Raw genomic sequence first — 13330 nt, forward strand, 5'->3', positions numbered from 1 at the left:
TTTTTTAAAAACTTTCATTATAAGCCCCAAATTTAGCACAGCTTCTGTACCATATAGTAGAGATTTAATAATTTTTCTTGACTTAAAGCAACACATCATTCTTTTGTTTTTTGTTACCATAAAACTATTTTATTATTTTCCAGTTAAATGTAAAGATCATTTTCAACACTTGTTTTCATAAGATTTTTAGTTCCAAATTTTTTCCCTCCCTCCTTTCTCTCCCCTTCCCCAAGACAGAAAGCAATGTAACATAGATTATATATGTACAATCACATTAAACATACTTCTGAATTTCATATTGTAAAAGAAGAATCAGAACAAAAGGGAAAATATTCATAAAATAAAAACAAAAACACAAATAAAAGTAGAAACAGTATGGTTCAATCTGCATTCAGAACTTTTTTTTTTCCTTGGTGTGGAGAACATTTCCTATCATGAGTTCTTTGGAAATGTCTTAGATCATTGAACTGCTGAGAAGAGCCACGTTTATCACAGCTTATCATCACACAATCTTGCTGTTATTGGGTACAATGTTCTCCTGGTTCTGCTCATCTCACTCAGCATCAGATCAACCATATTTCTCCACAGGCATAGTGTCCCCCTCAGGGCCAGAGCATCCTTAACTGGGCTCAGGCCTACCAGGCTGCTACTACATATTATAAGATTTTTTTCTTTGCATTTGCTAAATTTTCACAATAGTTTTTCTTATTAAAAATAGTAATCATTATATAGTATCTAAAATTTGTAGACAGTAAGAATTTTGAAATACAGTATTCAAAGATGTTACCTAGAGAAAACTAGGGAGAAAGGTAGAGTATTCTATACCTCAGGAGACAAGAGCTGAATTCAAATCTCACATCAGACACTTATTAGCTGTGTGTCCCTGAGAAATTCATTTAAGACCTGTTTGCCTCAGTTTCCTTATCTTTAAAATAGGGATAATAGTACCTCACTCTCAGGGTTGTTATAAGGGTTAAATGAGATAATATATGTAAATGAATGCCCTATACACAGTAGGTACAATATAAAGAGCTGTTATTAAACACCATGTGTTAAATTTTAGGGCCAAGTATTTAGTATCTTTAATGTGTCTTCTATTGCCTTTGCTTAAAACCCTTTGAAATAGAAGGTACTTAGAGACAATAAATACTGCTTCAATTGACTTCAATTGCACTGGTAATCATAGTCTTTCATCAAATAAATTTTCTGTCTCTGTACACAATGTTCCCTTGCCTTTGCTCACTTCGCTATACATCTGTTCATAGAAGTCTTTCCAGGACTTTCTGAAATCATGCTGCCTGTCATTTCTTATAGCACAATAATATTCTATCACCATGACATACCACAGATTGTTTAGCCATTCTCAAATTGATAGGCATTCCTTTGATTTCCAGTTCTTAGCCACACATAAAAACATTATATTAGATAATTTAATTCAACCCCCAATAAGTTGTTGTGGTCCTATTGATACTTTACATATATTCATAAATTCTTGGTAATGGATGGCAGACTTGCCAAGGAAGTTTCTCCAGATCAGAGCAACTGCTAGATCTTCAGGAAAGGTTCATAATAAGCAAAGACTCCATTTATTTATTTATTTGTTTGTTTGTTTGTTTGTTTGTTTGTTTGTTTGTTTGTTTGTTTGTTTATTTATTCATTCATTAATTCATTTATTTATTTATTTGTTTGTTTATTTGTTTATTTGTTTGTTTGTTTGTTTATTTATTTATCTGTTTATTCATTTATTTAATTATCTATCTATCTATTAATTTATTCATTCATTCATTCCTTTGTTTGTTTGTTTATTTAGTGGGACTGGCTGTTAGTTCTCAGAGCTGAATCAGAGACTTTTTTCTATGATACTCTGATCCTTGACATCACTCATTTCAAAGTGTGTGTGTGTGGGGGGGTATTATAGTTCTCAAGGCCATTGTCAGCCAATCTATGTATGGGTACAAAAGAAACTTTCAAACCTAAGTGGTAGGGGAAAATCATTTGGTTCAATGATTGTGTCAGTAAGAATTCACTGTATCATTATGCTTGAAACTTTATAAAATGATAATTTAATTGTAGATATTGAAAGAATTGATTATTTGTCTCTTGTATTTAATGACCAGTTATTGAATTAGGAGCAAAATTTTGTTTTGTTTTGTTTTGTTTTGTTTTTTTCCCTTTTCTACTCCCTCATCCAGAAATCAACCAGTGTGGGAAATCTTGGACAAAGACTTACCTAGTTAAAGAAAATAAATAAATTCTAAGTTTAGGTAATGGGTGGATTCTTGCTCAATCAGTTTCCTCAAACAGATCTAGGAAAATGTGGATTTGACCTTTTATGAGATGAGTGATATTTAGGTTGGTAATTCTCTTTGACAAAGATTTGGGTGTTCAATGTCATCTATCCCTAGTCCCTCATTGTAATATAGCCCACGACTCATGTTCATTCTCTCATTATTTGATAAACAGAATCAGTTCTCACCATCAGGCGTACCTTTCCAAGAGCATATAACTGTTGAATGTGTTCCATGAGGTTACTTTGGTATTTTAAAGTGTCAAAGACCATTTTACTAACAAAATGCTAGCATTATTAACCAAATGATTGATTTCCCAGAAACTCTTGTCTCTTGAACCTTTTAAACATCACAATATTAGGCAGCTCATGAATACAAAGTAAATATCTAAGTATGAAGCTACCTCTGGCATTTCAAAAAAATCCATCTCAGAGAAGATGACACAGGAGACACAAGGTTTCCTCTAATGCCTTGAATTGTTGTCCATAGGGAGAGAAAAAAGTTGTAGATCAGTCATTAGGGGCTAATTCTCAAGAGTCTTAGAGGCAGATTCTAGATCTCCCCTAATTCCCAGGTTCAGCTGCCTCATGCTAGATAATGGCTTGTTGCTTTGCTTCAGTCTACTCAGGGGATGAGATGGAGAGTATTTTATTCTCCTTGTCACTTAGGTGAAAATTACTAAACTTTTGATTTTATCAGCCTATATATAACCACTTATGCCCTAAGTTAGTCATATGTAATTTTCTGAGTGTTTTAAAATGATGAAGATATTGTTTTTTTCACCAGGGCCATAACTTATTTGATATCTGAACTAAGAAAAAACCACTCAGAGACTCCCACCTTATGGTGAGTAAATATACTTGGACATTGCCTCCTCTCATATCTTTGCCAGGGACAAGGCAGTATAGACTTCCCTGTTGTCATTCAAGTCAATTGAAGAAATATTTATAACCTGTAAGTACCTCCTGTTTGAAAGGGCTTTTAAGCAAAGAGACTGGAAGCTGCATTAAAAATACATGGATGGGGCAGCTAGGTGGTGCAGTGGATAAAGCACTGGTCCTGAATTCAGGAGTACCTGAGTTACACTTGACACTTACTAGCTGTGTGACCCTGGGCAAGTCACTTAACCCCCATTGTCCTGCAAAAAAACAAACAAAAATATACATAGATATATTTCTGTCTATAACTATATACACTTATGTGATCTTCTTTCTGATAGAGCACACTAAATATTAGGCCCTAAAATGCAACAGATTGTGTTCAATATGACCTAATATTTATAGAGTACCTCGTGTTTATAAGGCACTGTGCTAAACTATTTTAAAATATTATTTCAATTGATGCTCACAACAATCCTTAGCATGAGGTGCTATTATTACCTCCATTTTGCAGATGATGAAAGTGAATTAAACAGGTCAAATGAGTTCCTTAGGGTCACACAGCCCATAAGTGTCTGAGTCTGGATTTGTATTCAGAAAATGAATTATCCTGACTCTAGGCCCAGGACTATTTCTACTGTTCCCAGCTAGCTATCCAAGGAGGGTATATCTCTGTTGTATTTTCCAGGAGGACTGTGGGTATAATTGTATCTTCAATTTAGTGTCATGTTTTACAAAGGGTAACAATTGGCAGATAGTCTATCATATGAGGACATGGAAAAGAAAAGATATCAAATTCATGTGTACTGATAAGCAGTTGAAATAACTACATACCCTTCTCTTTGAGAAGTAGACATAAGGAGGGCAAAGGATGATTTGAAAGCACATTAAAATAGTCAATCAACCAATATTCATTCAACAACCACTCTCAGTCAAATCTTGTGCTAATTGTTTGGTATACATACACCAAAACAAGCAAACAAAAAATAAAACAGTTGTTGACTTAAATTTTTTTTCTATTAGAGAAGACATCATTCATAGGCATAATTACAGAAAATAATAAGAAGTTCATTTGAATAATGTTTCAGAACTTTTAAAAAAGGTTTAGAGAAATGATATTGAATTCCTCTAGTGAAAAACAGAAAGAAGGCAAGTTTGTTTGAACCATAAAGTGCATGAAGAGTCACATTGTATATAAAAATAGAGATGTATGTTTGATTAAGTATAATTTAAATACCAAAAGAAGTTTGAATTATTGTTCAGATACAATGGAATCATTGGAGATTGAAGGGAGACAACATAAGATGTATGCTTTAGGAAAATTACATGGCAGAGAGAGCTTAGTACCCAAAAAGAATATCAGAAGTGATAAGTAGAAATAAAGATGGAAATATTGGCTTAATATGGGTTGGGGTTCATCCCAGTTGAGCTATCCAAGTCAAATGTTATGCTTCCAGAAAAAGTGAGCCTCCTTCGACCTTAAAAGTCTTTAGACAGGGGGCAGCTAGATGGCACAGTGGATAAAGCACTGGCCTTGGATTCAGGAGGACCTGAGTTCAAATCCAGCCTCAGACACTTGACACTTAACTAGCTGTGTGACCCTGGGCACATCACTTAACCCTCATTGCCCTGAAAAATAAAGAAGAAAAAAAAAGAAAAGAAATGAAAAGTCTTCAAACAAAGGTGAGTTGATAAAATTGTCATCTTTGATTACTGGTTCCCTTCAAGACCCAGCTATAAACCTACATTCTACAGGAAGTCTCTATCAAGTCCAATCAATTCTAGTGTATTTGCTTTAGTGATATTTCTGCCAAGTCATTCTAGAAATAACTTATATAAATATATAATTGTATTTGTTTAGCTATTGCATCTTCCTTTAGATTGTAAGGTACCTGAGAACAGGGTTTATCTTGGGTGTGTGTGCATCCTCAACACATGCCTGACATATATTAAATGCTTCAAAAATGTTCCTTGGACTGACTACTGATTGACGTTGTAGTGAAAATATCATTTTTCAATATGGTATTTGACTATATAGGCACTGAGTTCTCTTCCAACTTGGTATTCTTTGGTTTTCTCCAGTAGGAACCATGAGGAATGCTGACAGAAATAAGACTGATATCATCTTCATCCTTTTAGGATTCTCTGATTACCCAGAGCTCCAGATCCCTTTATTCCTGGTATTCCTGGTGATATATATAATCACTGTAACAGGAAACTTGGGCATGATTGTGATCATCAGGATTAACCCCAAACTCCACACCCCCATGTACTTTTTCCTTAGTCATCTGTCTTTTATAGATTTCTGTTACTCTACTGCAATTACACCTAAATTGTTACAAATCTTGGTTGTGGAAGACAGAACCATCTCTTTTACTCCTTGCATCATGCAATATTCATTTGCTGTCATCTGTGTGGTCACAGAGGCATTCTTATTAGCAGTGATGGCCTATGACCGCTTTGTGGCAATTTGCAATCCATTGTTATATATAGTTGTCATGTCCCAGAAACGCTGTGCCCTATTGATGACAGCAGTATATACATGGGGGATAATTTCTTCTAGTGTATTTATCTACTCTCTCCTTATAAGGTCATTTTCTAAGACCAATATCATTAATAATTTTCTATGTGAGTATTCTGCTATTGTTTCTGTCTCTTTTCCTGATCAACGTATTGTAGAGACAATCTTTATTATCCTTGCTAATTTTAATACATTTCTCACCCTCACTATTGTACTCACATCCTATGTTTTTATTTTTGTCACTATCCTGAAGATACAATCAGTCAGTGGGAGATATAAAGCTTTTTCCACTTGTGCTTCCCACCTGACAGGTGTTACCATCTTCTTTGGAATCATCCTCTTCCTCTACTGTGTTCCTAGTTCCAAAACTTCATGGCTTCTCATAAGAGTAAGCACTGTGTTTTATACAGTGGTGGTCCCCATGCTGAACCCCTTAATATACAGTTTAAGGAACAATGATGTAAAAGAAACTATCACCAAATTAATGGATCTTGCAGTTGGGTGCCACAATGGATGGGGTTTTGGCCCTGGGCTCAGCAGGCACTGAGTTTAACTACACCCTCAGAAACTTACCACCTGTGTGACCCTTAGCATATCACTTAACCCTGTTTTCCTCAGTTTCCTCATCTGTGAAGTAAGCTGAAAAATGAAATAGCAAACTACTCCATATGTTTGCTAAGAAACCCCTAAATGGAATCCAAAGATTCTGGTACAACTGAGAAAAAAACAGCAAGAATAGCACATTTTCATACTAAAATCAGTACTGATGATTCATCTCCTGGCTTCACGATCTGGGAGAATTAGTGGGGGTATTAATGAATATATTCATTCCTTAACAATAATGCAGTACCTATATTGTTTCCAACAGTTGGCTACTATGGTTTTACACAATATCTATGAACCCATGCCTAAATGAAGAAGTACTAATATTTAATGTGAAAATTATTACTTCAAGAAAAGAAAGACAAAACCAAAAATAAGTTAATAATAAACCCTCAAGAAAACAAAACCTCTTGTCCATAACTTAATAGAATAAAGTTTGCCTTATACCAGAGATAATCTTCTAGAATTTGGAAGTAAAATGAATTGGCTAACACCAAGAAGAGCTAAAACAGAGAGAAAATAATATATTTATTTCTCTATTGGATATTTATGAAAACTGTAAATAAAATACAAGCAAAGAAGTTATAGCAATATATCACAAGGATCATACCCTAGGGCCAAGGAGGATTAATATCTAAAATGCCTTGTTGGTTTAATATTAGGAAAACTATCAACATAATTGTCCATCTCAGTAATTTCAGTATAATTGTCAACAGAAATTATAAGATTATCTAAATAAATACTGAAAAAGCTTTTGGCAAAATATAGCAGCAATTCCTATAAAAAAACATAGAAAGGGGGCAGCTAGGTGGCACAGTGGATAAAGCACCAGCCCTGGATTCAGGAGGACCTGAGTTCAAATCCAACCTCAGACATTTAACACGTACTAGCTGTGTGACCCTGGGCAAGTCACTTAACCCTCACTGCCCTGCAAAAACAAAACAAACAAACAAACAAAAACATAGAGAGCATAAGAATATATTGAACTTTCCTTAAAATTATAAGTAGTTTTATCTCTAAGTAGCATTATCTCTAATGGAGATCATCTAGATGCCTTCTAATAAGATCAGGAATGAATAACAGAAGCCAGCTATCACCAAAATTATTCAATATTGTACTAAAAATGTTACCCATAGCAATAAGACAATAAGAAATTGAAGGAATTGAATAGGCAATGATGAAACAAAATTATCACTCTTTATAGATGATATGATGGTATAATTAGAGAATCCTCGAGAATCAACTGAACACTATATTATGAAATATTAACAACTTTAGCAAAGTTGCAGGATATAAAATAAATCTACAGAAATAATCACAATGTCTATACATTACCACGAAAGCCCAGCAGTAAGACATAGAAGCAAAATTGATTGAAAATAACTGTAGATAATATAAAATACTTGGTACTCTACCTACGGAGACAAACACAGGAATTAAACGAACACAATTACAAAACACTTTGCACACGAATAAAGTCATATCTAAACAATCAGAAAAATGTTAATTTCTCCTGGATAAGCTCAACCAATGACAAAAAAAGACAATTCTACCTAAACTCATTTAATTATTCAGTGCCATAACAACAAAATTGTCAAAAAAATATATTTTAAAAAGCTAGGAAAAAACAAAAGAACATGAAGGGAATTAATAAAAAATGCAAAGGAAGGTGGCCCAGCTGTCCCAGATTTCAAATTGTATTATAAAGCAGCAATCTTCAACACTATCTGGCATTGACTAAGATATAGAGTGACAGATCAGTGGACTAGATTATGTAAACAAGACAAAGTAATAAAGGACCATAGTAAGCTATTTACTATTTGATAAACCAGAAGAAACCAGGCTCTATGATAAGAACTCACTATTTGACAAAATATTCTGGGGAAACTGTAAGACAATATGGCAGAAACTATGTATAGACCAAAATCTTACACCAAGATAAGGCTAAAATGGGTAAATGATTTGGATATAAAGGGAACTACCATAAGCAAATTATGAGAACAAAGTATAATTGGCCTATCAGATCTATGAAGAAGGAAAGAATTTATGACAAAATAAGAAAAAAATGGGCATTATGAAATGTAAAATAGAATATTTTGATTGATTGTATAAAATTATATTAAATTGTAGGAAATAAATTCCATTAAAATATATTATTAATTATCAATTAAAACAAAAATATTAAATATAGCTATGTTCTGCCTAGTCTGTGCAAATTGAAGATGGTCAACTCAGACTTCAATGATATTGGGCAAAAAATAGGTGATTTTTTTTATGTGATTATTTATAATTAAACTTAAATAAATATTGGAGTATTCATAATTAACATTTTAATAGGAGATTTTGACCAGTCACTATTAAGATGAATAGAAAATAAACTTCCAACTTACATTGCAATTGTCATTACATTGCAATGACAACACAGATGTTCATATATCATTTTTATGTCATTTGTACTGCTAAAATCGTATCAGTTACTGAAGTCAAAAAATTTGACAGACAAAGGAGTTTGTAAGAAGAACTTTTTTTTTTCTAGAATTTCTGTAGCTTTCCTTGCAGTACACTACTGAGCAGATGCCAGACTATCTCCATGAGAATGGAGAACACATTTTATAGGAAGTTCTGTTGGCCTAAACCATGGTACTGGGTGTCAATAGCACAACAAAAAAGGTCCATACCATCATGATATCCATATTTGAACATGTTAAGGGCTAAAATTCTAGCTAGTCTGTCTAAAATATCTAATGAGTGGTCGCCAATAAATTATAAGCTTTAGCAAGAGTTAGGCTTTTAAGCATTTATTAAGGAAAACAAGAATTTGGTAAAGAGAGAGAGAAAGGCCTAGATTTCTATCTATTAAAGGGAGAGCACATTTTTAGCTCCCTTCTCCGCCAGCGTCCCCAGGAAAGAGAGTGAGACCGAGCGCCAGTCTCTTCCTTCCTCCTCCCACTAGTCCGCGTCACTTCCTGAAGCCTGGTCTTGCCCTCAAAGACCTTTGCTTCATAGGCAGAACTCTTCTACAGTAAGTATCCAGCAGGTGGCGTCATTCCCATCGTTACAAACAATAAGTCTTTAAGACTCCCTAGGCCCACAGTTACCAATGGGACATTTATGCTATAGTACCTTTGTGCTAGATCATGAAAATAACACAAAAATCTCACAACAGTCCTCATATGTCATTCATTCCATGGAGTGAGGGGCAAAGGTCAAACATAACATAGATTGTCCCCAACCCCAACCTTGACTACACTGAAAACATTAAGCCATTTCTTTTCATCAGCTATTGTGATATCATCTGCATTCATGTTTGCAAAGGGAATTGTGGGTAGCCCTCAAGGACCTATGATGAATTAACTTTTGGGACATCAAGATAATGCCATTCCATGAAAGGAAACCTGCAAAGTCAAGTGCCCTCTAATGGCATGTCTCCCTTTGGCCCATGGAGAATAATTCAGTAGAGATTCTTTAGACCATTTGCATAAAAATTCCTGGATGCAGATATGTTTCATAGCCTTTTCCTCAGACTCAGCTTCAAATTCAAGAATAGGGACTTTTTCTAGGTTTCTGGACATTCTGAGCTTTGTTAGGAAGTGGAAAGTTTTCATACCTTATTCTGGGCCAGGGAAAAGCATTGCACCTTTGTGTATTTATTTATGGTATGTTCCCAAGGGGATTTCATAAAACTGGACTTTCATGGAACAGGGCATTTGATGAGGGAAAGAAAATAGGCAATCAATAAATGCTTCTTGAGTTATCCTGGGAAAATTTAGAAGAGAAACATCAAGGCATTTGTTTCAGGTACCCATGGACAAATGATTTAGTGTCAATCCCAGAGTGATATGAGGGGTAAATGTGGCACTGGGTGTCTTACTTCTCTAAGGTGGTCTGAACAGTCATTTGATTGCCCTACAAAATTAGAATTTTTGACATGGAATGAAATTTCATAATCATAGTGTCCATCTCCTCATTTTATGGAGAAAAAGCTGAAACCCATTGAGCTTCTGTTTGATATTAATATTATACAGTGTGAAAAAATATTAGTATTATTGGGGGGGGGAGCCCACTTGCAGGAACTTTGATTGACCTCTTTGAAAGCTAGCCCAGAGTCAGTAGAATCACAAAAGAAATGTAGATTGACCTTCCAGACTACTTGAAGGAAATTAACTCACCTAGGGGAGCCCTCAGGTCATGTCAATCAATGAACTGGCCACTTAGCTTGGATTAATGTGCAGTGACCCACCTCTATCTGAGAGAGGATAAAAATCCTTGGTGCAAGGGGTGTCAAATGATTTTCTCCCCTGCTCTTATTGCTGTGCCTCTCCCCATCCTGGCATTTTATGCTGGGCCTTGGATGCTGGAGGAGGCAGCCATGTGGCCTCCACTCTCCCACTTTTCTATCCAGGTATGAAGAGCTTCTGAACTCTAATTTTGAGCAATCTGCTCTCTCTCTTTACTAACATTTAATATACTTTAATAAATGGTTAATGCCCAAGACTGGTGAAGTAACCTCTAATTTATAAGTATCAATATATTAGAGACCCCAGCTAAGTTCCCTAAAACTTAGTAGATAGATAAGCACCCCCATATATTTTAAAATGACACAACAGTAAGAATTGGTTAGAAACTTAGGTTAATTTTAAGGTCCCCAAATCCTTATGAAGTAACAGTCTTAAACCTTGTCACTAGAGCTGGGGAGCTATGGATATGAAGTGGTGTATATAGTGTCACGCATGATCACTGTATCAGTTTTTGTGTCTGTTTTTTGCACATGTGCATACATTTTCAGTCTTCTTACAACTTTCTTGCCTCCATGTATTCTGTGATCCAATGATACTGGTCACCTTGATGTTCCTGGAAGAAGACACTTCATGTGCTTTCTCAAAAGATATCCATTGGCTATAACCCATGGCTGCATATTTCTCCTTTTTCATCACTATCTCCTAATTTCCCTGATTTATGTCAATTTCCAGCTAAAATCCAGCTTTTATTGTACAATTCTGCTGAATCAGAGACTTCTTTTCAATTATAGTCTGGTCTGTGATATTACTTGGGGGTTAAGGGTAGGCTTTATATTGTAGAGGATTCCTGTTAATGCATGGGATAATTTAATTATTATATTCCTCAACCCTAATGCTAGTCAACCCATATATGGGTTCACAAGGAAATCCATTTAAGTGGTGGTGGAAAAACATTGCATTTGATTCCTATATCAATTAGTGTCTACTATTGCATAATCCTTGGAATTTTATAACCTGACACTTTATATGTAGGTATTCATGAGATGAATGCAAAATAAGCACCTAAGTAGAAGCTTCAACTGCTATTACAAAATTGTCCAATTCAGAGAAGATGACACAGGAGACACAAGGCTTCCTATATTGCCTTGTATTGTTGCCCATAGGGAGAAAAAAAGAGTTAGGGATTAGTCTCTAAGCACTGGTTCTCAAGAATCTTAGAAGCAGATGTTAGATATCCCACTTAATTCCCAGGCTCAGCTTCCTCGTGCTCTATAAGAACTAGTTTCTCTGCTTTAGTCTACAAATGGGATGACATAGAGAAAATTTTATACTCATTGCCTTTTAAGTAAAATTTACTAGAGTTTTTATCTTATTGGGCTGTATATAACCAGCTGTGCCCTAACATTTTTCAATTATAATATTCTTGGCATTTATTATAATAATGGAAACACTTTTTTCACCTGGCTAATTGGGAAAGGGAGGGAGGGAAGGAGGAATAAAAAATTGAATTCAAAACTATAAATAAAGATGTTTATTATTTTTAAAACACAAAAAAGGAAGCTGAAAAGAGGAAAAACATGTAATTTTTATTAAAATTATCCAATTTATTACAGGGCTTTTCCAGTTTACATAGCAATTAGCTTTATAACAACAGTGGTGAATTATTATAGATAAAAGAGCTCTGGATTGCATTGGAGTAGAGCTAATTTTGATTTCTAACTAGAGTGTGTTGGTAAAGATACACCTGAGTGTACATTGGAAAGTTACTTAAGCTCTTTAGACCTCAATTTCATCATCTATTTTTATTAGGAGGCCCAATAGAGAGAGAAGAGGTCTTATTTCTTTTCAAGATTTCAATCTCTCTGGTGCTACTGGTTTTGACCTTGAAAAGAAAAGGACATGGAAAAACTGTCATGGAGGGAGAAGAGGCCATGATGCCTAGTGGGATTGTTTGGGGATGCTTGTGGGACTCCCTGGCTCATTTCTGAATGGGCCCCATCTTCCTGGGACCTCAGTATCTGAGAGTGCTAGAGGGTAGACCTGAGGATCCATTGAAAAACTAAATCCCTGTTGTTCCTGGGCATGGGACCCACCAGCTGTTACAAGTTGTGAGGCTGTCCTGCTAGCCTGAGGACATAGATGACAGCCAGGTATTTTGAGGCAAAGTAAAGAAACCAGATAAATGTGGTTGGAAGCAAGCCAAAATTGATTTGAAGGCAAAGCTTGGTTGAGATATCAATATCTGAAAGAATTAGTATCTAGCTGGGAGAGAGCCATCTGTACTTTCAGAGAAAACTGAAAATGTGCAAGCAATGATGCATGTTAATGGATCAAGGAAAAATCCTTTCTGAAATAAAATTAGATTTTTTATTTGCTTTTCCATTTTTTAAGCCATAGTCCCCTTCAAGTTGTTGACTCTTTTTTGATATTCTTTTGCATTGCTCTCATTTTTCTCCAATTTTTCTTCTACCTTTCTCATTTGATGTTTAAACTCCTTTTTGAGCTGTTCTATGAGTTCTTTCTAGGTTTGATACCACTTCTGATTTTTCTTTGGGGTTTTATGCAAAGGTGCTTTGATACTGATGTCCTCTTCTGAGTTTATGTCTTGATCTTCCCTGTTACCATAATAACTTTCTATGATCACATTCTTTTGTTGTTGTTGTTGTTGTTTATTGCTCATCTTTTTTGGTCTTTTTACTTTATTTTAAATATCAGTTTTGCTCACAGGGTAGAAAGGGTACTGATTTAGGCTTCTTGTGCTAGGGTCTGCAAACCTTGGTTTTTTACCTGTAGCTGCATTGG

The 13330-nt window shown here is 35.1% G+C and overlaps 1 protein-coding gene across 1 annotated transcript; it reads left to right on the forward strand.

The window, feature by feature from the left end:
• The first annotated feature begins 5256 nt into the window (after positions 1–5256).
• Positions 5257–6234, forward strand: LOC122731907 (olfactory receptor 5D18-like). Its single transcript, XM_043972156.1, has one exon. It carries the CDS (start codon positions 5257–5259, stop codon positions 6232–6234), a length of 978 nt encoding a protein of 325 aa, XP_043828091.1.
• Positions 6235–13330: the final 7096 nt, after the last annotated feature.

This window comes from Dromiciops gliroides, chromosome 6 (assembly GCF_019393635.1).
Source record: "Dromiciops gliroides isolate mDroGli1 chromosome 6, mDroGli1.pri, whole genome shotgun sequence".
Classification (NCBI taxonomy): Eukaryota; Metazoa; Chordata; class Mammalia; order Microbiotheria; family Microbiotheriidae; genus Dromiciops; species Dromiciops gliroides.

Bases quoted from the DNA above. Each gene is read 5' to 3' on its own strand.
- LOC122731907 (XM_043972156.1), top strand. From the start codon at position 5,257: ATGAGGAATGCTGACAGAAATAAGACTGATATCATCTTCATCCTTTTA.